The sequence below is a fragment of the Syngnathus scovelli genome, chromosome 4 (genome assembly GCF_024217435.2).
Source record: "Syngnathus scovelli strain Florida chromosome 4, RoL_Ssco_1.2, whole genome shotgun sequence".
NCBI classification, from domain to species: Eukaryota; Metazoa; Chordata; class Actinopteri; order Syngnathiformes; family Syngnathidae; genus Syngnathus; species Syngnathus scovelli.
The window spans coordinates 23,004,071-23,025,184 of record NC_090850.1 but is presented as its reverse complement, the minus strand read 5'-3'; the positions used below and the strand labels follow the sequence as shown (position 1 = coordinate 23,025,184).

At 46.7% G+C, this 21,114-nt stretch overlaps 3 protein-coding genes across 10 annotated transcripts in view; 2 read left to right on the top strand and 1 right to left on the bottom strand.

Annotated features, from left to right (window-relative positions):
- The window catches only part of cbfa2t3 (CBFA2/RUNX1 partner transcriptional co-repressor 3), a 29,920-nt gene extending 12,860 nt beyond the window's left edge, over window positions 1-17,060 (top strand). For 2 of the 8 annotated variants that reach the window (XM_049718296.1, XM_049718301.1), the window contains exons 2-12: window positions 3,412-3,567; window positions 5,073-5,314; window positions 5,391-5,480; window positions 6,094-6,275; window positions 7,842-8,125; window positions 8,816-8,901; window positions 9,865-10,153; window positions 10,339-10,407; window positions 10,921-10,974; window positions 11,951-12,141; window positions 12,941-17,060. In XM_049718296.1, coding sequence (XP_049574253.1) covers window positions 3,412-3,567; window positions 5,073-5,314; window positions 5,391-5,480; window positions 6,094-6,275; window positions 7,842-8,125; window positions 8,816-8,901; window positions 9,865-10,153; window positions 10,339-10,407; window positions 10,921-10,974; window positions 11,951-12,141; window positions 12,941-13,300 — 2,003 coding nt within the window. In that variant the 3' untranslated portion in view covers window positions 13,301-17,060. The remainder of the gene's footprint in view (window positions 1-3,411; window positions 3,568-5,072; window positions 5,315-5,390; window positions 5,481-6,093; window positions 6,276-7,841; window positions 8,126-8,815; window positions 8,902-9,864; window positions 10,154-10,338; window positions 10,408-10,920; window positions 10,975-11,950; window positions 12,142-12,940) is intronic. The other 6 variants (XM_049718299.2, XM_049718297.1, XM_049718300.1 and 3 more) reach the window with 6 other exon arrangements.
- A 584-nt stretch (window positions 17,061-17,644) lies between these two features.
- Window positions 17,645-19,918, top strand: pabpn1l (PABPN1 like, cytoplasmic). The gene is made up of 6 exons (XM_049718325.1): window positions 17,645-17,830; window positions 18,210-18,351; window positions 18,667-18,734; window positions 18,867-18,973; window positions 19,059-19,146; window positions 19,284-19,918. The coding sequence occupies exons 1-6, from the start codon at window positions 17,759-17,761 to the stop codon at window positions 19,611-19,613; spliced, it is 807 nt and encodes a 268-aa protein (XP_049574282.1). The 5' UTR covers window positions 17,645-17,758; the 3' UTR covers window positions 19,614-19,918.
- trappc2l (trafficking protein particle complex subunit 2L) lies at window positions 19,911-21,041 on the bottom strand. The gene is made up of 5 exons (XM_049718333.1): window positions 20,905-21,041; window positions 20,497-20,669; window positions 20,282-20,369; window positions 20,123-20,202; window positions 19,911-20,040 (listed from the first exon to the last, which is right to left on the bottom strand). The coding sequence occupies exons 1-5, from the start codon at window positions 20,935-20,937 to the stop codon at window positions 19,995-19,997; spliced, it is 420 nt and encodes a 139-aa protein (XP_049574290.1). The 5' UTR covers window positions 20,938-21,041; the 3' UTR covers window positions 19,911-19,994.
- Between the last annotated feature and the right edge of the window lie 73 nt (window positions 21,042-21,114).

The following is a 21,114-nucleotide window of genomic DNA, read 5'->3' as shown; positions in this document are numbered from 1 at the left end:
GAGGGATGGAGAATGACACAAGAAGTGGAGGGAGGAGAGGTGAGGGAGTCAGCTCAAGTCGAACATCTGGATTTTATTAGCAGCCGTTGGGAAAATGTGAAAAGGAAGTTTTTTTTTTCCTCTCTCGCGTCTGCAGCGGCGATGCGCCGCGCATAAGCACTTCACTGGCGACGAGAGGAGCCAGACCTTCCCAAAGGAGAACAGATGCTCGCTAGAACTTCAATACAATTACATCAATAACAGCTTTCGCAGATCGCAGCTCAAGATACCTGCAGCTCGCATAGACACACAAACATCTCTTCTACCCTTAACCCACAATCAATTTCCCTTCACCCATGCTCTCATTTTTTTTTTTTTTGGTTGCCAAGGCACCCACCAAATTGGATATGTAACGTGCCGTCGAGCTCCCCATCCTAGCTGAAAATCTCAGATGGCTTTTGTCAATGCCACGTAGCTGCTTGTTTTCTGTCAACCTTCTTGTTTGCAGCTCTTCTGCCAACATATGTTAGATGCATTTGTGCGTGTGTGTGTGTGTGTTTGTGCACCCACAACACTGCACAGCCTATCATTAGTCCAGACTCAAAGGCCTGTGAGCTCTAAATCAGCTCAGGATGAAACAGAGTCCGGATCTGTCTGAAGGGGCCAAATTGGTACAGACACAAATAAACAAATCTTATGATTAGCCGTACAGAGAAAACATGTGTTCTTCCTATACATTGTTAGTCAGCAGATGGGCCGCCATTTTTTTTTTTTCCTTTAATGGAGGAAATCAGGCAGATAGTTCAGTATTAGTGTGAAAAGGGGTGCCGCAGTATGTGCAAATTGGAGGTCCGCCGGCTGCAAAGTCCGTGTTTTGATACGAAGGCCTGGTGGGGGTCTGCGGGCCAGAGGCTCAGGCTCTGTTTGTGCGGACTCCTCGGCGGCTTCATAGGGAACAGATGTTGGAAGGGAAGGGAAGGGTAGGGAAGGGAAGGCGGCCGGGCAGCCAGCCAGAGCAGCTGGGAGAAATTAAAAACAACAGCATTCCTGGAGACTGCATGGGCGAATTACAGTGGGAAGGAGGGAGGGAGGGAGAGTTTAGGGCTGTGCGGTCACTGACAAGACTCTCCGCGGACTTTCAGCCATTGAATAGACAGGAGGATGTAAAGAAAGTACTTTGCGACGGTTCGCGCCAGCTAATAAGTCGCAGCTGTGTTTCCATCGCAGTGAACAAGACGTACTCCAAGATGGCCGCCCATCAATGCAATCAGAGCATCGAAAGACGCTCGTTTGTTGACATTTAATGTTAGGCAAGACGTAAGACGACGATGGCGTCCCGTGGCGGCGATGTGTGTGGAGCTGCATTTTTTACACGCTAGCCGCTTCTGGTGTGTCTTTTCATCTGGTTTCATCACGGCACAAGGGGAGAGGAGCAGATCATTTGAAAGGAGATCTTTTTGGGTGAGCAATCTTTTAGGCCAGATTACATCAAAGGTGCAGATGTGCCGAAAGTCTAGAGAGCCAGGCGCAAATTGTTGTTTATTTTTACCTTCGTCGTCAGCGCAGGACTGACGGCGACACATCTGCTTCCTCTTAATGGGGGCTCAGAGGAGGGGGGGTTATGGTCCAGACCTGGATTTAACCGTCTCACCTTAGCTGCTATATCTATTTTTTTTTTTTTTTTTCTGGCCCTTCTGCTTGCTCTGCAAGTGTTTCGTCCTTCAGCGCATGGTACGGCGCGAGCACAGATGGCCGCAGATGGGCTTGCAGACCGAGCAGACTTCCTAATGTATTAAAAAGTGAAATCCCTCGCCTGGTGTGTATGTGTGAGCCTTGTCCCCGTAGCTGTTCAGATTATACAGCTGTCTGTAATCCCACAGAGGGAGTAAACAGACTCGGCAGCCCCCAACCTTATCTTCTCTCTCTCTTATTTTACGCTCTTGTCCCACAGAAAGTCAAGAAAGCAAACCGGCCTCTAGAATTTCTTCACAGTCTCAGCGAGGCGCGTTGAAGACGCACACACACACAGTGCACGTTTCATAGAGTGACAGTGCACATTTAATCAAAGAGGAGGTTTTACTAGGCCATATGGCGGCCTCCCCACAGGAAACTTTGTCAGCACGGGTGGCTTGTTTATGTGCTCGGGCTTCTTTTAGACCAGAATATCTGCATCTATTTATACCGGCCGCCATCTCTAACCTTGTGTGTTTATGTTGAGAGCTTGCCCTTCGTGCTTTTGAGGATCGCCGTGTCGGTGACCCCGATACGGCATTACGCCGCCGCGACGCTCTTTAAATACAAACGGCAACTGTCGAAGCTTCTCTGCAACCTCCCAAAAAAAAAAAAAAAGAAGCGTACTGGGGGTGTTGTTGATTAAATCTATAGAAAATCAAAAATACTGCCAATCAATGATAATTGCTCTGTTTTATGAAGGAGCTTTTTCAAGAGGCTTCTTGTGCTGCCTGCAAATATCACACTTACTGCTTGCTGTCGGCTTTACGTTCCGCACCTGGCTGGAAGCCGTGCAAGCCGTGCAGCTCGCAAGCTGTTCGAGTCAGGTTATGAACATCTGCTTCCAGAAACTCAAAGGGCAAGTATGGAGGAAAAACACTCTCCGCCCATGCGTGGCAAACAATAATGGCATAATGCCGAGCAAACTTTATCTGATGATATTTAAGATTCCTGGAGAAATGAAGGAAAATGGTGGCAAATTTTGCAATTGTTGTGTCAGCCTCATTCAATCATTGGCTCCTCGCTGCAAATCAATGAAGTCGTTGCATAATAAGCAAACTCCATAGGTGTACAGACATCCCAAAGTTTTCCTCTGGTGGTGCGCAGCCATGCCATGGCATCTATTTGCTCGCCACCGGCCAGCCTGCTCTTGCCTTGTTTGGTCCTCTGGCAGAGGACGGCCGAGCGTCTGGTCGCGGGGATGGAGCCTCTCCTGAAAGTCAGTCCCCAATGATGGACAGCAGCAGATCCAGCTGCACTTGTCACTGGCAGTCAACTTGGCTGTCTGAAGCGCCGACGAGAGGGGACAGCCGCGCCGCGCCGCGCCGCGCCGTGTGTGTTTGTGTGTGTGTGGGTGGGTGGGTGCCATAGGTTAGATTGGAGGGGCACTGATTGGGATGTCAGAGCTACACGGTGTGTGAAGGAGAGTGGCGGGGGGGGGGGGTCAGCAGCAGCTGAGTGGGTGAGCAGGTGTTACTGTATGTCTCCCAGGCCTGTGTTTCTTCAAGCCAACAGAGACACAATACACATTTGAGGCCATTTCCACATCGTGCATCGATTTGCTTCGGCTCTTTCCACGCGGCTTCTGTTCCTTGCAAACTGGGCTCCCGGGTGACACTGTCAGCGCCGGCCTTTGTTTTCTTTTCTAATCACCGTAGTGCTCCATCTTGATCTGTTTTATTTGTCCCCGCTTCTCGCCAGGTAGCAGAGTGCCGACGGTTGGAACAATGCCAGATTCACCTGCGGATGTGAAAAGCCAGCCCAGGTCCACCCCGCCAGCCATGCCTCCTCCACCCCCGGCAGTCAACCAAGCAAGCAGTCGTAATGCTTCTTTCACCCCCACCACCAGTAAATCAAGTAAAAAGCGTCTCTTTTTAAATTTTTTTTGGGTTTAATTTATATTCGTATATTTATATTTTTAATATATTTACTCAAATAATAATAAGGATAAATTTTATTTATTTATTATATTTATTATTATATTATATATTTATTTTATTATTTCATTATATTAATATGTTTTTTTGCGTTCATTTACAATCATTCCCAGCCGGGGAGGCTTGTGGGTTTTGTTTCTGTTTTGCTTTCATGCTCAACGACCACGTCGGCAAGCGATAAATTAAGCATGTGCAAGACAAAAAAAAAACCCTCAAGCAGCTTTTTACGGGAATACAGGAGTTTGTGGAAAGCATTGTAAAAAATAATAATAGCAACACATTTGGGATTGACTTTTTTTTTTTCCATAGCTAATGCAAGCCTAGCACAAAGCACGGTTGAAATCTGCGCAGGGGTGGCCTAGACCAAGGTTTGGTATTTTCATGGCGTAGTTAAACACGGGTGTTTGGCGCCGTTGTGGGTGTGAACACAGCCGGCGCGATTCAAAGTGGATCAAAAACGGATTCTCCACGCAGGACGTACGGGGCTGCAGGCAGACCTCCACGAGCGGATGGTTTGGGAGATCTGTCAAGTGGGCACAAGTTCTCGTCGCCGTATCTATTCTCAGTGCGTGTGTATGACATCAGCGTTGGAACGCACTTATGTCGAGAGATCCTCCACAATGTGTGCTTCCTAGCGGTTCTGCAGACCGAGTGTTGACGCTACTTGAGCGTGGAGTGTGCTCCTCGGTGGGCGTGTCTTTTGTTCCGCTAAATTGTTGACAAGAGTCTCTGAGTGCTTGTGCGCCGGCGGCTGTGTGTGCGCACGTGTGTGTGTGTTGTTCACCAGCTGGTAGCAGACTAGGTGGCAGGGCAGAGGGCATCAGTCAACCCGGCCTTGCTTTACTTTCCTCCCCATATAGCAATGCGGGGCCGTGTTCTTTCACCTGTTGCGAAGTACCGCTAATGGCGTCGCGCGCCGCTAGCTAGCGCAGCTTTCGTTTCCCTCAGCGAGAGCAGAAAAGGAAGCTCGGCATGTTTGCGGACATTTTGTAAGGCTTCAAATACGTGCGCGTGAACGTTGATGCGATTGTGAAGCTCCGAGCTGCAAATCTGTTTTCAGATGGCCAACATGTGCGGCGCCGCATTTAGCTACACACCTGCCACTGGAATAAAAGTAACACAGACTATTTTTGGCACCTCATTTACAAGTTCCTCTTATAGTTGTGTCCTAGTGAGTGAGTCGGTGGGTGGGGGGGAGAGTTGGAGGAACAGGGCTAGCAAAATAGACTGACACGAGAGCAGGTGGCCGCAGAGGGGAATCAAATGGTGACACTTGTGAGACAGCTGCACTTTGCACAAAAACACACATCGTGGTGACAATACTGTGAGGTGAAATCTTTCATCAGAACGTCAGCCCCCCAGATGTCGTGGATGCCCCCTCAAAAACCAGTGCCCTAATTCCCCCCTTTCTGTCTGTTTGTGCAGTGCTAAACGGGAGCAGCCACTCTCCCACGTCGCTGAACGGCGCCCCGTCCACTCCCAACGGCTTCAGCAACGGGCCGGCCATGTCGTCCACGTCGTCGTTGTCCAACCAACAGCTCCCGCCGGCCTGCGGCGCCCGCCAGCTCTGCAAGCTGAAGCGCTTCCTGACGACCTTGCAGCAATTTGGCAACGACATATCGCCGGAGATCGGAGAGCGGGTGCGCAGCCTGGTCCTGGGGCTGGTGGTAAGTTTGCCGGGGATTTATGTCACCCAAATGTTTGGAGGGAAAAAAAGGCTCAAGGGTTTTGTTATTGTTCTAGAACTCCACACTTACCATTGAAGAGTTTCATTCCAAACTTCACGAAGCCACCAACTTCCCTCTGAGGCCTTTCGTCATTCCCTTCCTGAAGGTAAATATAGCGTGCACAGGTGTGCGTCTGTTTATATATTTAGCGCTGGCCCGGATTCTACGGCCTGCACATTCATACATTACTGGAGGGCTCTTCTCTACGAACATATGCAGCTCAAATTCCAATTTATTTTTTTTTTTATTTACCCTCTCTCTGACCCAAAGGTGTTGCTCATGACTTTTTTTGTTGTAGCTAATCTAACCTGAGAGATGAACCAGGCAGTGTTTTGTGTCAGTAGAGAGTAGATTATTAAGGTGAAGGTCCAGACCAAACGTCAGGGGTGTGTGTGTGTGTTTGGGTGTCGTGCATCCTTGTGGGCGGCCGTCGGCCACATCTGGGACATTGGAGCAGTCTGTGTTTTGTCAAGCACACACGTCTGCCAGAGTTATTTGACAGCGCTAATACACATCCACAACACACACCTCGGAGGGAGACACATGGCAGAGGAATGTGTCAAGAGATCTGTCTTATCTCATTGTGTCTCTTCATCTATCACTCCCTCTTCTTTCACTCTTTTCACTGCCTTATCTGGCTTTTAGTCTCTCTCTCTCTCTCTCTCTGGCTCTCTCTCTCTCTGTGACTCACTTTAATGAGTGTTTTCATTTTGTTCCAGGCAAACCTGCCCCTGCTGCAGAGGGAGTTGCTGCACTGTGCCAGGCTGGCCAAGCAGACGCCGGCACAATACCTGGCCCAACACGAGCAGCTCCTTCTGGACGCCAACGCCAGCTCGCCGCTCGATTCTTCCGAGATCATGTTGGAGATGAACGAGCATGGCAAGAGAAGGACCCCTGACAGGTGATGAACCGTTTCGGAAGCCATCCATCCATCCATCCATCCATCCATCCATCCATCCATCCATCCATCCATCCATCCATCCATCCATCCATCCATCCATCCATCCATCCATCCATCCATCCATCCATCCATCCATCCATCCATCCATCCATCCATCCATCCATCCATCCATCCATCCATCCATCCATCCATCCATCCATCCATCCATCCATCCATCCATCCATCCATCCATCCATCCATCCATCCATCCATCCATCCATCCATCCATCCATCCATCCATCCATCCATCCATCCATCCATCCATCCATCCATCCATCCATCCATCCATCCATCCATCCATCCATCCATCCATCCATCCATCCATCCATCCATCCATCCATCCATCCATCCATCCATCCGACATCCGGGGAACAATTGTTGCCAGGCTGTCCGTCGGGACAGCAGGTAGGAAGGTATTAAAAGAGACGACGCAGCAGAAAACCTGTGACGGCACAATTTCCCGAATGTTTTGTTTAATTTCCTCCTCGGTGGACGTGACACATCTTTCCAAATCGTCCATGTTTTCTGCATGTGAAATCCCTGACTTAGTCAATGTCTCTCTCTGGCCCTTTAAGTGCATGACCTGCAGGCTCCCAGCAGCTGTCCATATGTGTCCAGATGGCGATGTGCTGACCGTAACACTGAACACATCCTCCGTAGGGTGAGGGGAGGTGGTTTGGATGGGACTGTAATCCGCACACCTCCGCCTCCCGACCTCTTGCCTTATGCACAGCGGGCCCGGCTCGCTCGGGGGAGGGAGGGGGGAGGCGGGCGCGGGGGGGCTCGGCCGCGCCAGCTGTTCGTATGATTTGTCGCTCGCCAGAGCCGAGGATGTGTACGAGTATTGCCGGCACGCTGAAAATACACACGGATAACCGCCGTGCACGTCTATTACACGCCGCCGTCAAGCATTGCTTGGCCTTTGACTGATTCCCATCCGAATGCCTGAAAGATTAATATCAACACTCCGCTTTAAACGGAGCAGATGGCCGCAAAACGGCCTCACTCACGCACGCACACACATACACACACTGGGTTAAACAACTCCTACACGCCGTCTCTAAACATCTGCCGCACGATCCGCATTTGGACCATATTGCAGCCCGAGCTGAAGAATAGTTGCGATCTTCAGATGAAACGCTGGAGACGCTCGGACTTGGCTTTGTTTGCCGCATATGGCGTGCAGCTGGCCGCCGCCGCCGCCACTGTAACTGAACAACAAGCGTCTCTCCACGGGAATAGCGTTCATGCTTGTGCACATGCAAGCGTGGGAGTTGTCCAATTTACAGTATTGACAGAGTTTGCTGGAGCTTCAGCATCCAAGCAGCTGCAAGTGGCTGGAAAAAAAAAAAAAAAAAAAAAAAAAAAACACTTGACAATCACTTGAGCTCTCTTTGTGTGTTTCATTTACCCTGAAGGATTAGCCAAGTCATATTGCAATTACTTGAACGATATCAACACTGGTGCGCTTGGACGGGTTTCCTGCTTTGCTGCGTACGTGGAGTTCAACATTTTTGTGCTCCGCAGGACCAAAGACTCTTCAGAGAGAGATGGCTTGCACCCGGAGCACCTTGCTAAAAGGCCCTGCACCATTAGCCCCAGTCAGCGCTTCAGTCCCAGCACGGGCCTCCCTGCTCACCCACCTCCCAACGGCCTTCCCACGCACCCTCCCAATGGCCTGCCTCACCCACAAAACCCTCAAATGGGCCCTCAGCACTACCGCTTGGAGGACATGGCGCTGGCACATCAATACAGAGACGCTTACAGGCATAATGAACACAGAGACGGTCGAGAAAGACATCGGCAGACAGGTACGGCGCCTTCTTCGTTGAGTTTATTACTGGACGGGGGGGGCAGGAACAATGACCAGTTGTCAGTCCACTGTGTTAATCCTCGTGGCCGTGCAGCTATATAAAGCCCCCGGCCATACATACCCGTGTGCTACAACTGTGGCAACTATATATGCCTTCCGACTGCTTTAGCCCGGGAGAGAGAAAGACGTGCATTCTCAGCCAAAGTGTCCCCTTGATGAGTCTCAAACTCATTATATTATATTATATTATATTATATTATATTATATTGTATTGTATTGTATTGTATTGTATTGTATTGTATTGTATTGTATTGTATTGTATTGTATTGTATTGTATTGTATTGTATTATATTATATTATATTATATTATATTATATTATATTATATTATATTATATTATATTATATTATATTATATTATATTATATTATATTATATTATATTATATTATATTATATTATATTATATTATATTATTATAAAGTATCCATCTAGCTAGCTAAATAGTTAGCTAGATAGCTAGCCAATATGGCGGCTCTGTGATAAGGTGACTCAGGCTCATGTTGGGTGTTCTGGAAAAGCTCCTGCAATCCAGCATGTTGGACCACATTTGTTGAAATGTTTACAAAACCTCCCTGAGACTTTGAATGTCGTTGACCGGATTGAAAATCTTCTGCCTTTCCGTCACAGCAATGCACGGAGCCCGCCAAGAGGAAGTGATCGACCACCGTCTAACAGATCGAGAGTGGGCAGAAGAATGGAAGCATCTCGATAATGTAGGCATTTTTGACAGCACTCGCATGCAAACAGTTTGACAACATTTAGCTTCGGGAAAGCATTAGCGCACACATCCACCAGACGCACACATACACACACACACACAGTCAGGCAAAGAAATAGGGCCCCAGATGGAGCCCGGGACCCAGCAGAGAGCAGCTCCAGCTGGGCAGAGCAGCTGAGACAAGAGCTGCAGTCATGGAGAGAACCGGCCAGGCTTGGACCCCTGCCAAATTAGAAACACTTCGCTGAAATAAATATAGCTCACCGAGAGGAGAGGGGAGGAGAGGGGAGTGACGGGCGCCGAGCGACCGAGCGACCGGCAGCAGAGCCAACGTGGATAATGTGAAAGGACCCAATGTCGAACATGTTAAAGCCATTTAGTGGAGTAGCAAAGGGCGGCGACGCTACAATGAGACGGGGGAAAAGAGAACTGAAAGAAAATCTGGCAGCAAATGGAGCAGAAGGCTGGAAGGAATTCGCTCAACCTTTTCATCTGTAGTCCAGCTGTTCCGTTGTTATTATTGCAGCGCGCTCACAAATTCTAAATCACTAACTAGCACATGGGCAACAACTGAGGGGAACTTGCAAATTACAATGAAAAAAAAAAAATATAGGCCAAATTTTCATAGCACTAGGCTGTATTTTAAAAATTTAAATTAAATAAAAATTTAAATTTATGTAAATGTATTTCATGTTAAAATTAAATTTAAATTATATAATGATAATATAAATATATTCATTTAAACATTTCTGTAACGCTCATTGCAAGTTAGGCTGAATTTTTAATTTTTTAATTACATTTCTAATTTATTTAATTTTATTTCAAAATTAAATTTAGATTACAGTTTAAACTTTATTTAAATTTACTGTATTTAAATTTGCAACAATAGAACATACAAAATAACAATGCCCCGATTAAAGTTCTTATTCCTAATATTCCTCTCCATTCTTGCCATCAGCTGCTGAACTGTATCATGGACATGGTGGAGAAGACGCGTCGCTCTCTGACGGTGCTCCGCCGCTGCCAGGAGGCCGACCGGGAGGAGATGAATCATTGGATCCGGCGCTACAGCGACGTGGAGGAGATGAAAAAAGGTGGGAGCAACGGCCAGCACTGCCTTCCTCCTCCTCCTCCTCCTCCTCCTCTTCCTCCTCACCACAACTCGTCCTCCAACACAGCTAGCAGCAGTGAGGCAGTGGCCAAAGGAGCTTCCTCGGCTGCTGAAAGGCAGACAGGCAGACAGACAGGTAGACAAACACACATGTTTTGCCACGTGTAGCAAGGTAGGGCCCCTTTTTAGGATGCTGCCGAGCTTTACGCTTAGGAGGGAACTTTAACGTAGCGTAAAACGTGAGGTCACCCTCACGCCATATTTTAGGGTTACGTGCAAAGTACCAGTGCGTTATTGATTGTCTGTCTGTGTGCGTTTCAGAGATCCACAGAGACTTTCTGCACAGGCCTCCGTCGGGATACCTGCCAGAGGAAATCTGGAGAAAAGCTGGTAAGAACCTCAGCATCTAACAAAAGCCTCCCAAAAGCGACACCATCATACATCTCACCACCGAAGCCCGGGTCTTTCCGCCAAATGTCCAAATGGCTTCATGGCCACTGCTAACAAAATCACAAAGTTAGCAGAGATGCTACCATTTGGTGGAAACGCGGCTCAGAACTTTCGAGTCAGGTCGCTGAGGCGGGAGGATTGAAAGCTTCTGGAAAATTCTGGCAAAATGCCTTCCATCTGTAACCCCTATGAAAGGCCACTGCAGTTAAGCTGCAGTGAAAATGCAGGCCCAGGCAAGCCACAGCAGCATTGATATCAATATTTAGAAATATAAATCCATACATTCAATTCAATCTCCTTCATTTGGCTCCACCTTTGTCCAAAAAGGATTTTGGGCATGTCCTTAATCTCCGTGGATCAAAGACGCTGCTGCTGTTGGCCAAAATATTGCGCTGCATTTTCACCCGCAGAAAAAAAAAAAGTCAATTTTAACTGCAGTTGTTTTTCATACAGGCACTACAAGCATCCCGCTTTCGCCAGCGCTAAAGCACCTCCAAAACAAGCAGGGTGAGTAACGTGTCTCACTCACAGCACCATCTTGCCTTGCCTTGCCTTCACTGTGTGTTTGTTTTGTGTTTGCTAGTTTGCCCCGCCCCCTTTTCATTCGAAACAGACTTTTCTCTGATCCAGATTTTAGGATCTGGTCTGTGGAAAAACTTGGCAAATCCCTGCGGAATTATAACGTTAATACCGCCGCTGCCCCTGTGTTTTTCATTAAGTGCTAATTGCCCTAGCATCTGCTATGTACTCTCCTTGATAAGAATTAATTAAATTTGCAAACTTATCTCGGTGGTGCATACATTAGGCCTGATAATTGAGATTGAGATAATGCAGATAATGCTGGAGGGATAAAGGGGGGGGAGGAAGGGAGAAATGAAGTGGAGGATGAAGGAAATGTGAGGATGAGGCAAAGCACTGAGACGCGTCTGACTTAATGTGTTGACGTGAAAATGCAAATTGCGATAGCGCGTGCGTGCGTGCGTGCGTGCGGAGAGTGCTACTTGACTGGAGGAATTCAAAAAAGGCAGCAGTGTCGATTACAAACAGGATCACCTTTGTGCTTGGGATGGAAAGGTGGAATCTTTCATAGCTGAAAATATCTTGCATGATGGAGGAATTCAAATCACTATTAACTCATTCAGTGCCATTGACGAATATAGACATCAAAGATGGGTTAATATAACACTGGAGTGTGTTGGAGTTGCTTGGAGCCTGAGGATTTGTTAGTGGAACGGGCAGGAACGGAATTCCATGATGGCGGCTCAACAGCCAAGCTGGCGACAAAACTTTGGTGGCATCTGCTGTGCGAGTCCAGATTGTGTTCATCGCCGACTGTCTGGATGTTCCTCGTTTCTGGCTTCAACTTTTTTCACTCTTGGATGGCGTGCATCTGTTCGCCAAGAGATGACAAAACAGCGGCTTAAGAAGTGACGGACGGCGGAGGCCCTAACGCCACTCTTGTCTTTCCCTTTTGCTTTTTCAGAGGAAGCCGTGAACGAAGTCAAGCGGCAGGCCATGTCGGAGCTGCAGAAGGCCGTGTCGGACGCGGAGAGGAAAGCTCACGAGATGATTTCGGCAGAACGCTCCAAAATGGAACGAGCCCTGGCCGAGGCCAAGAGGCAAGCCTCCGAGGATGCACTTACGGTCATCAACCAGCAGGAGGACTCCAGTGAAGTGAGTACCACAGACAGCAACAGCTTCAACTTTTTGCGTAAGAGAAATACAGATGGACCAAATTACGAGCATTTTTTTTTTTTTTTGCATTTTAATTGTAAGTCAGGGTTTTCGTCAACAAAAAAAATATGACACGCTAACAAAAGAATTGTATTTCCTCTTTATATAATCTTTTTTTTTTTTACAACTGTTTTTCCTCTTTATATAACCACTTTTTTTTTCATTTTTATTTGTTTTTTGTTTTGTTTTTGTTTTTTAAATTCACACAACAAACTTTGTGCTCTTACCTAGAAGCAAGGCTAAATTGATTTGCCCATTTTGAGCCTCGCCAAACCGAATTACGAGCGGTCGCAGTACAAATAAAAACACAGCTTTTTACATGAATTCTTGGAGGTGCGATGTCACGATTGAAAGCGGGACTGAGGCTGGCTCCCTCCCAGTTATGCGAAAGGCTACATTATCACCATCAGCCTCTGACATTCAGCTCTTGGCTCTGGAGTCGCACGGCCACGGAGCCATCACGGCTGCGGAAGCAGTCCAGTTGTTTGTCTAATAATGGCAGACAGCCCCAGATGGGAAGAGCAGGCTGCCAGACTGAGGCCATTCCGGAGCAGATGACCACCACCTGCTGGTGACTCCAGCCAGAGCCGACTTCAAACATATCCACCGTGTAAATAGATTTAGCGGGAAAGCCGTAAATCGAGTTCCAAACACACGAGCGCGCGACGGCGATACGTCTGGGAGAGCAAAAGAGACTTATTTTTATCAACCGTCTGTCTCTCTCCCACTGTCTCACCAGAGTTGCTGGAACTGCGGGCGGAAAGCCAGCGAAACGTGTAGCGGCTGCAACACGGCTCGCTACTGCGGCTCCTTCTGCCAGCACAAAGACTGGGAGAGGCACCACCACGTCTGCGGTCAAGGCCTGCAAGGGCTTCCGGGGGGCGGCGCCGTTCCCCTCGGCACCTCGGCTTCCGGCGCGCCCCCCGCCCACTCGGAGGGTGCCCCGCCGGGTCCGCTGGCGCTGGCGGGCCAGAGCGGCGTGGCGGCCGGCGGCGGCGGCGGCAGCATGTCGGCCAGCCCCAAGGAGAGCAGTTCGAGTAGCGCCTCTCGCTCCACCACTCCGGCCACGCCGGCGCTGCTCGACGCCACATCTCGCTGACGTTCCGTCCCGTCCCCTGGTAGGACAAAACCAAACTGAGGAATCTTCATCTCACCTTGACCCCCTTGTCCCCCCTTGCTCCTTTCAAAGTTCTCAAGTCTGCCTTTTGCATAGGGTGGCTTTGGCATTCAGTAAGCACAACGTTGATGAGCGACAGCAAGATATCGTAGCGTTTGCTGACCAGGATGTGCTCTTAAATTGAGTGTTGAGGATGACAAGACCAATGAGCACTTCACTTCCCGAATAATTTTGCCCCAATGCGAGCACCCAGGCCTGTTATATGCACTAACAGTCCCGTCTCCAAATGCTAACAGATAAGGATTTTTTTTTTTTTTTTTTTGTCAATGTCCTGCCGTTCCTCAGAAAACACAACTTAGTATTTATGGAACGTTTCTTTCTGGCTTTAAGGGAAAACCAAGAACAGTCCAAATATTCTAAATAAGAGAAACAAAGCGTGATGATAGTGACGTTTGTTAACCATCATGTAACGAAATGGAGTTTTAAACTGCTAACTACCTTGCTAGCGAGCCAAGAAAAATCTACGCCGGACTCACCTCTCGAAACCATTGTGAACCCAAATGAAAAAAAAAAAACAACGTAATCCAAACCTTTGTATGACACTGCCAAAGTGAGTAAGTGATAAAGAGAAGCGCTCGTAACCAAACGCAAAGCAACATCACCTCCTCAGCAGCCGAATGGAGGCTGCGCCAAGACTTGAGCGATCCTTCAGCGAGCCAACGGATGGACGTCAAACACTCGCTGAAACGGACCGAGGCCTCGCCCCGGTGAAATTTGCGAGCGGGATGCAAAAAAAAAGAGGCAACGGAAAAGCTACACGGAAATCAAGCGACCTAATGTAGCTACCAAAAACCTCCAGCAGAACACACGCGAGCTTCGGATGTGTCTGTTTGGGTTCCTTTCTTCTTTTTTAATCTCCAGCCGTGAGGTGATATTTCCCGTCACATTCACGCACCTTTTTCCAAAGCACGATGAACAGAGCCAAGAGACGGACGGTGCAGACACTCCTCTTTTTCTACCTCCCTTCATCCCCAAACACCTGACTTTTTGACCCCCCCCATCCCCCCCCCCCCCCCCCCCCCCTCCTCTCTACCCCACCCCGCCTGCTTTGGCGTGAACATCAGAGCAGGACAGCCTGGACAAGGGATGGAACCTGCTTGTAGATATTTTTCTCTCCTTCGCTCATTTTGTGGATCCTTTTTCTGTTTCGTTTGCTTACTTTTGGTTTTGGTCACCACGGGGGACCGAGCAGTGAGGTGCGGGCGAGGACGTTGGCCCCCACCATCTACTCATTTGTTGTATCTATCTGATTGAGATGAACCCCCTCTTGTAGAATATTTTGTATGGCTCGCATTGTAAGACAGTGAGAGGACGGAGGTGCAATATGAAGAGAATTCAGCTACTGAATGGAACCTCAGCAACTGCCCATAGGGTGTCATATAATATAGATACATATAAATATATTTAAAGTAACATCAGTAACTTAATGTGAATGTACATAGTATTTAAAGAGGTCCAAAAATGTGTTTGCCAAATAACAGAAACCTTTAAAGTTTAATGTCCAGAATATGATTTTTCTCACAGTACATTTGTTTCTTCAATGTATCAACTGCTTTTTTCCCCCTCTCGCTCTCTTTCTCTCTCTCTCTCTCTTTTAATAATAATAATTCAATGGCTTTTCTTCAGTGGCGTAGATGTAGGGGAAAGTACATTCTGACAGATCAAGTGTGCATGGACTGCATGACTTTCAGGAATCCGTGAATTAGGCTTTAATGAACTAACTGAAGATAAAGTCAAGAGATGTAATGATGGTTCATTATCATCAAATATGGGGGAATATTTTCTGCGTGACGTACTTCATATTTTGCTCCCGCGGGAGGGGACCCGATTCATATAGCAAATTTAGCTCCATTTCTTGTTTCTATTGAGCGCTCATTTGGAATATTCAAATGATTTATTGAAATGAACTACAGCCAATATCAGAGGTTCATTTGACCCCCACTACGCTTTACAAATATTTGGTTCTACTAAACACCATTTTTTTTTTTAAAGTCGATCCTGTGCAAAGAAGCTGCAACCTTTGGCTGCATCTGTGTGTAGCATTTTTTTGTTGTTGTTGTTGTATTTGCTACAAAATGGCCTCTGTGTTGACTTTGGCGACGCCAGAGCACTCCTCACTTGCTACCTCCTGAGACCATACAGCTAATCACCAGGAGATCTTCACCTGGACTTTGAAAAAGATGGGTTGAGTGCAGACGTAGCAGTCGCGCCGCTAGGATAACTAATATGTTAGCGGCGCGACTGCTAACATAGCTAGGCTAGTATTTGCTTATGGATCGCCAAAGGCCTTGCCACCGTAATTGCGTCCGTCATTTGTGAGTGAAACGACAACCAAACATATCACTGAACCGCGTATTGACCGTGACGAGCCATTTTGTCATCCCAAACCAATAAAAGCGCAGACCAAAGTACTCCTGCATTGCCATAAAGCGGCTTTGATGCCAAACCAGATAGGACGAGCTTGGCGCTTCACTCCAGTTAACCAAAGTGTCTGAAATGCAAACAGTCCGAGAGCGAACCATTTCACTTCCGTCTCCCTTTGGACTGTTTGTATCTTCTAGCAGTTACAAAGCCTTGCAGAGATGAAACTCATGAATGGTGAGCATGTGGTCCAGTGTGAATAGTTTTATAAAAATGATTTTCCTTTTTTTCCCCCGCCACCTCTTTTGTACTTGAAACCCTCCGAGCTTTAATAAACGACCACAGGCAAACGACTGACAGAGATATGTAGCGACACTATCTGTGTTCACGTGCTGTGTGTGTAAACGATATCGGCATCAAACGAGCGTTACGGTGGCAAGTCCTTTCAAGCGCCCCTCGTCTGCGATCAAGCCCTCCGAGAGAAACAAACCAAACCGAACAGACCGCTTGTAAATGACCAAAAGACAACCAAAAGCGATTTGCTTCCATTGTACTTGGTAGGGAAATGTTTTTTGTTTGAACATTAAGAGTTTGTGAGGTGGATTATCAGGCGTGAAGCCAGATTCAGCAGACCCGGAGAGGATCTTAAATATCTTCATTGTGTCAAACAAATGAGATTGATCATTTTCTTTTCACTGCACTCTGTGAAAAGAAACGGGCTCTGCTGTCGTGAACGCTTTTCAAGGCTCTCCATTTTACATCAGACAACGAAATGGAGCACCCGAAACCAGTAACAGTCACCGATGACGTCCGTCCGTCTCAAGGCTCAGCTCAAGTGATGGTGCATCCTTCCAGGCACTGCTGAAGAGCCCGCTTGAAGGCTAAGGTGAAAAAGGTCTGATACAGCACTTGTGTAAGCCCCGCCCCCCCTTCCCCTCCGAAAAGTCATGGCTCAGGATGGTCCCATTTTGACCTTTACCTAGAATGAAAATGGGAGTGTCTGACAGCATTCTATACGGTATTGTGCAATACACTATGACATGACGGAAAAAAAAAGTTGACTGAAACCCGGAAACACTTTCTTCTTTGTTTGATTTTCTCTCTCTTCAAGTTCCCGTTGCCGTTTTTAGATGAGGTAAAATGTGCCAGAGGAATTAAATTCTGATTTGTATTTATTTCTTGCATGCTTTCCTCCCTGTTGCTAATACCGCTCTTTAACTGTTCGCTCTGTTGGATGTGTGACGCTGTAAAACATTCTAATTCAGGTTATTGTCTGTGTTGAACAATGTAACTGTGTAATTAAAATATGACATGAAAGCTGTACTCGCTGCATTTTTACACTCATAAATATATGTTTACTAAGCACGCACACAGCGTAATAGTTCAACTTAGTGAAGTTAGAACTTAGTGAAGTTATTATTTTAATTGAATGTACCGTTACCTAACGGTGGGGGCTAATTTTCAGAGCCGCTAATTCCAGCCAGTAAAAAATTCTGCTTTATTTTACACAGTTGCAAGTAACCCAAAAACAAGTCGCCCAAAACGTTCTTTTATATCTGAAATATGAATAATTATTATTCACACTCAGGTAGGCCATTAATACGTTTTAGTAGGTCTGCAGATTATAACTTTATTGGCAATTACACTGCATGAGCAACAGCAAAATTGCCCAATGTTATTAATCTGATATTATTTTATATTGTCCCAGAAAAGACTAAGTCTGATTTCAGGCCGTTATTTTTTTATTTTATTTTATTTTTTGCAATTAATTTCATGGAGTAGGTCCCATGTTCCTTGAAGTCCAGCCCGGAAGTTGACGGACACGGTCCACGACGAGCTGTCAATCAACGCAACAAGTGACGTGCACGCGCGCAGCTGACCCTTCTTAAATCCGATCTGAGTTGACGTCACGCGTGACCTCACGCCGTCAATCTGCTTCCGGGTTGACATAATTTGCGTGTGGCGTGCTAGCAGCCTACGGTGAGAGCTCTCTGGAGAAACCATGTTTTAACAATAAGCATGGCCGACAATCATCTGGAATACGCCTATCTCCAGGGACAGTCCATCGGGGAGCATCTCGCCGAGGACCCGGTGAGTGTGCCTTCATTAGCGGCGCGGAAAAGAGCCGCTGCTGTGGTGGTGGTTAATCGGACGCTAGCAGCTGCGTAGCAATGGCGCAAACGCCGGCACGTAACCGTTTAACGAGCTAGCTTTAATTTAGCAGCGAGTAATAATGGTCGGATTTTACCTGGAGCGTTCCATCTACATTTTTGGTCAAGATAACTTGTTAAATAGCATAGTTGAACAAACGGTACACCTCCACGATCTCAGTTTGCCCTGTCACGAAACCCTGGATCCGCACATGGGCGCATCCATGTTTTCTGGACATCATGCATGTTTTACAATCCTAGGACAATCATCTGATTTTTAAAAGCTGATGTTAACTTTGATGCTGTTTTGTGTATGACAGGAGCTTGCTGCCATCAAGGCCCGTGTTCAGGAGCTGGAGATGGAAGAAGAGACTGAAAGAATGAAGGAGGAGGGAGTGGAAGAAGAGGAGGACAGGTGTGATGGCGAAGAGATGCAGCTGCTGACTGGCAGCCCCCGGCCTGGTGAGACGACCCATAATTTCATGTTTGTAAATAGAGGCTATAGAAATTCAATGTTGTATTTTAGCCAGGTGTGCATCAGTGCAGCATTTGTAGCTAGCTGTGTGTGGCTAACACCTGGGACACTTCATGTGCTTCATCGCTGCCCAATGAGATGGAGTGGAAACTTTTTTTTTTAAATTGCTCACTACCTTCAAGGTGGAAAGAGAACCACATTGTTTTTAAACTCCACAACACATTATGGTTCATGCAATGTCTTACTTGACCTGTCTTCAATAAGCTTGACTCATTTGTCGACCATTTTTTGTTTTGCCGCAGGCCCATTCTACAACATGACACCCGAGGAGAGAATAGATGCCGACAACAGGTCTATTTATGTCGGAAATGTAAGTTCATTGTATTTTTTTTTGCCCCTCATGCTTTTTTGTCCAAATGCTAAACACAGCCGAAGACACTGATATCTGGACATAACTGTGGCAGGCTTTCAGGCCTTGTTGACACTCTGTTTCAAAACCCAGGTTGACTATGGTGCGACGGCAGATGAGTTGGAGATCCATTTCAACGGCTGTGGTCCCGTCAACCGCGTCACCATCCTCTGCGACAGGTTCTCCGGTCACCCCAAAGGGTCAGTCTAATGGTAACAATATGTTTTGAAACTCATGGCTGCAAAAAAAAAAAAAAAAAGTGTTGCTCATTCTGCTGTTTTCCAGCTTTGCTTATATCGAGTTCTCCGATCGCAACTCGGTGCAGAATGCTGTTGGCCTGCATGAGACTTTGTTCCGAGGACGAGTCCTCAAGGTGAGCATCCCCTTCACAATTTCTTAGGAAGCAAAACTTGCTACTCAACCAATTTACACAAAGTTTTTTCTTTTTATAAATAGGAAAACATTTGACAAATGGCGCTAACGACATACCTTGTGATTTTTACATCTCAGGTGTTGCCCAAAAGGACCAATATGCCCGGCATCAGCACCACCGACCGGGGCGGCCACAGAGGTGGCCACTCAAGAGGCAGGGGGCGGGGCTTCCAGCCACCCAGGGGCCAGCACGGCTCCCGGGGCAGGTTTCGCTACCAGTCGGCTCGACCGCAACAGCAGAACCCCCACCCGTACTACGGCGCACCCCCAGTGGGGAAGAGACAGTGGGGCCCAGTGGATTATCACGAACAGACGTCCAAACGCTACCCTTGTCTTCTCCTGGTCAGCTCACCGTCCGAGGAAATGGGAGCCGGGGTTAGCGGACAGCACTACCCGCAACAACGCTAGAAAGCCCTTCGCCTGCTGCTCGTATGCAAAGTGGCTGTGGGAGGTTGAACTGATTTTTAAAAGGCTCTCTTGTTTTCTGCATCAGGTCTCGAGCTAGATTATTTTGAGCTTCTTGTTAAAATACATGATGGGGCGACGGTCCCGTCTTCATGCTGATGTGTCCTTCCATTTTTAGGAACTAATACAAATGTATTGTTTGTGCTCTGTGTTTAAATCCTCCTCTGTTTAACTTATACATCCTTTGCTTTATGTGAACAAATAAAATGATGAGATGCTTCATTTGTATGAAGTTGCATGGACTGTGATACGGATATTTTTATTTACATATTCAAATGAGGCAATTCAAAGTTGTGTAATGTACATGGAGGGCTGCAGAAGATATCAAGCACTTTGAGACATCATTCCAGAAACAATTTCATCAAATGCCCTGAAAGAAAACAAGGTCAACCATTGAATGGTTTCATTTTGAAAAAGAAACAAATAAACAAACTGACACTGCATGAACTCACTTGGATTGAATTGGGCTGCCGGGAGTATGGAATGGGTTACACATGACGTCAGTGAAGGAGTTGTGCAGTTTTCGGAACATCTGCAGAAAAAAATGGCATTGGAAATGAAAGGGTAACTTAAAGGTGCAAAATATACATTCAAAAGGTAATTGAACTTACGCTTCTTATTTCATTGTCCCGCAACGACGTGTTAGCTGAATCTACAACAATAACAAATTTAACCTTGGAGTTTGTGACATAGCCATATCTAGTCAAATAGTCAAGGATTCTATTGACTCCATTGCAAAATCCTACCTTCACCATATTGTTCATTCAGTACTCTTTAAGATCCAATACAAGAGTTGTATCAAAAAGGCTCAAAGCAAAGAGGATACACTTTATAGTCCTCGGTGGGATATAGTAGACCCAGGTAGAACTCTCTCTGGTCGCCCAGTGACTTCCCCACGGCAGAAATCTTCTCCTCCACCACATCCAGCGAGGTGTGCACGGTGTAGTGAAATTTTAGCTCATTTTGAGGGGAAACGCTGCGGATGTACAGCGGGTAGTTCTGAGGTAACACAAAACCACGACACTGTAATACTGCAACCACTTCAACAATAAACCGATTTTGACAGCAGCTATCTCAAAACACTGCTGATCTTGAATGCTGCCTTCCACTATCACACAGGAGCTAAACATCCTGAATTTTTTTGCTAGCCGTACACAATAAATTTCAGAAAATAGTTAAAATACTCCAACAATACAGATAGTAGTGTTTTGAACTTCAGAAGAAGAAACATTACCTCTTTTGCTATGACAGCGATGCACACCGCCATTTTGTGCCGTCGGGATGATCACGTGACAAAGAGGCGTTCGCATTTAAATCAGCCTGTATATTTATTTGATGAAGATCTAAAAAAATATTTACATATATTAATTATATTCCAAAATCAACAAATATCTTTTTATTAATTACCGGGAACTTCTTGAAAACGTCCACGTCAAATCCATGG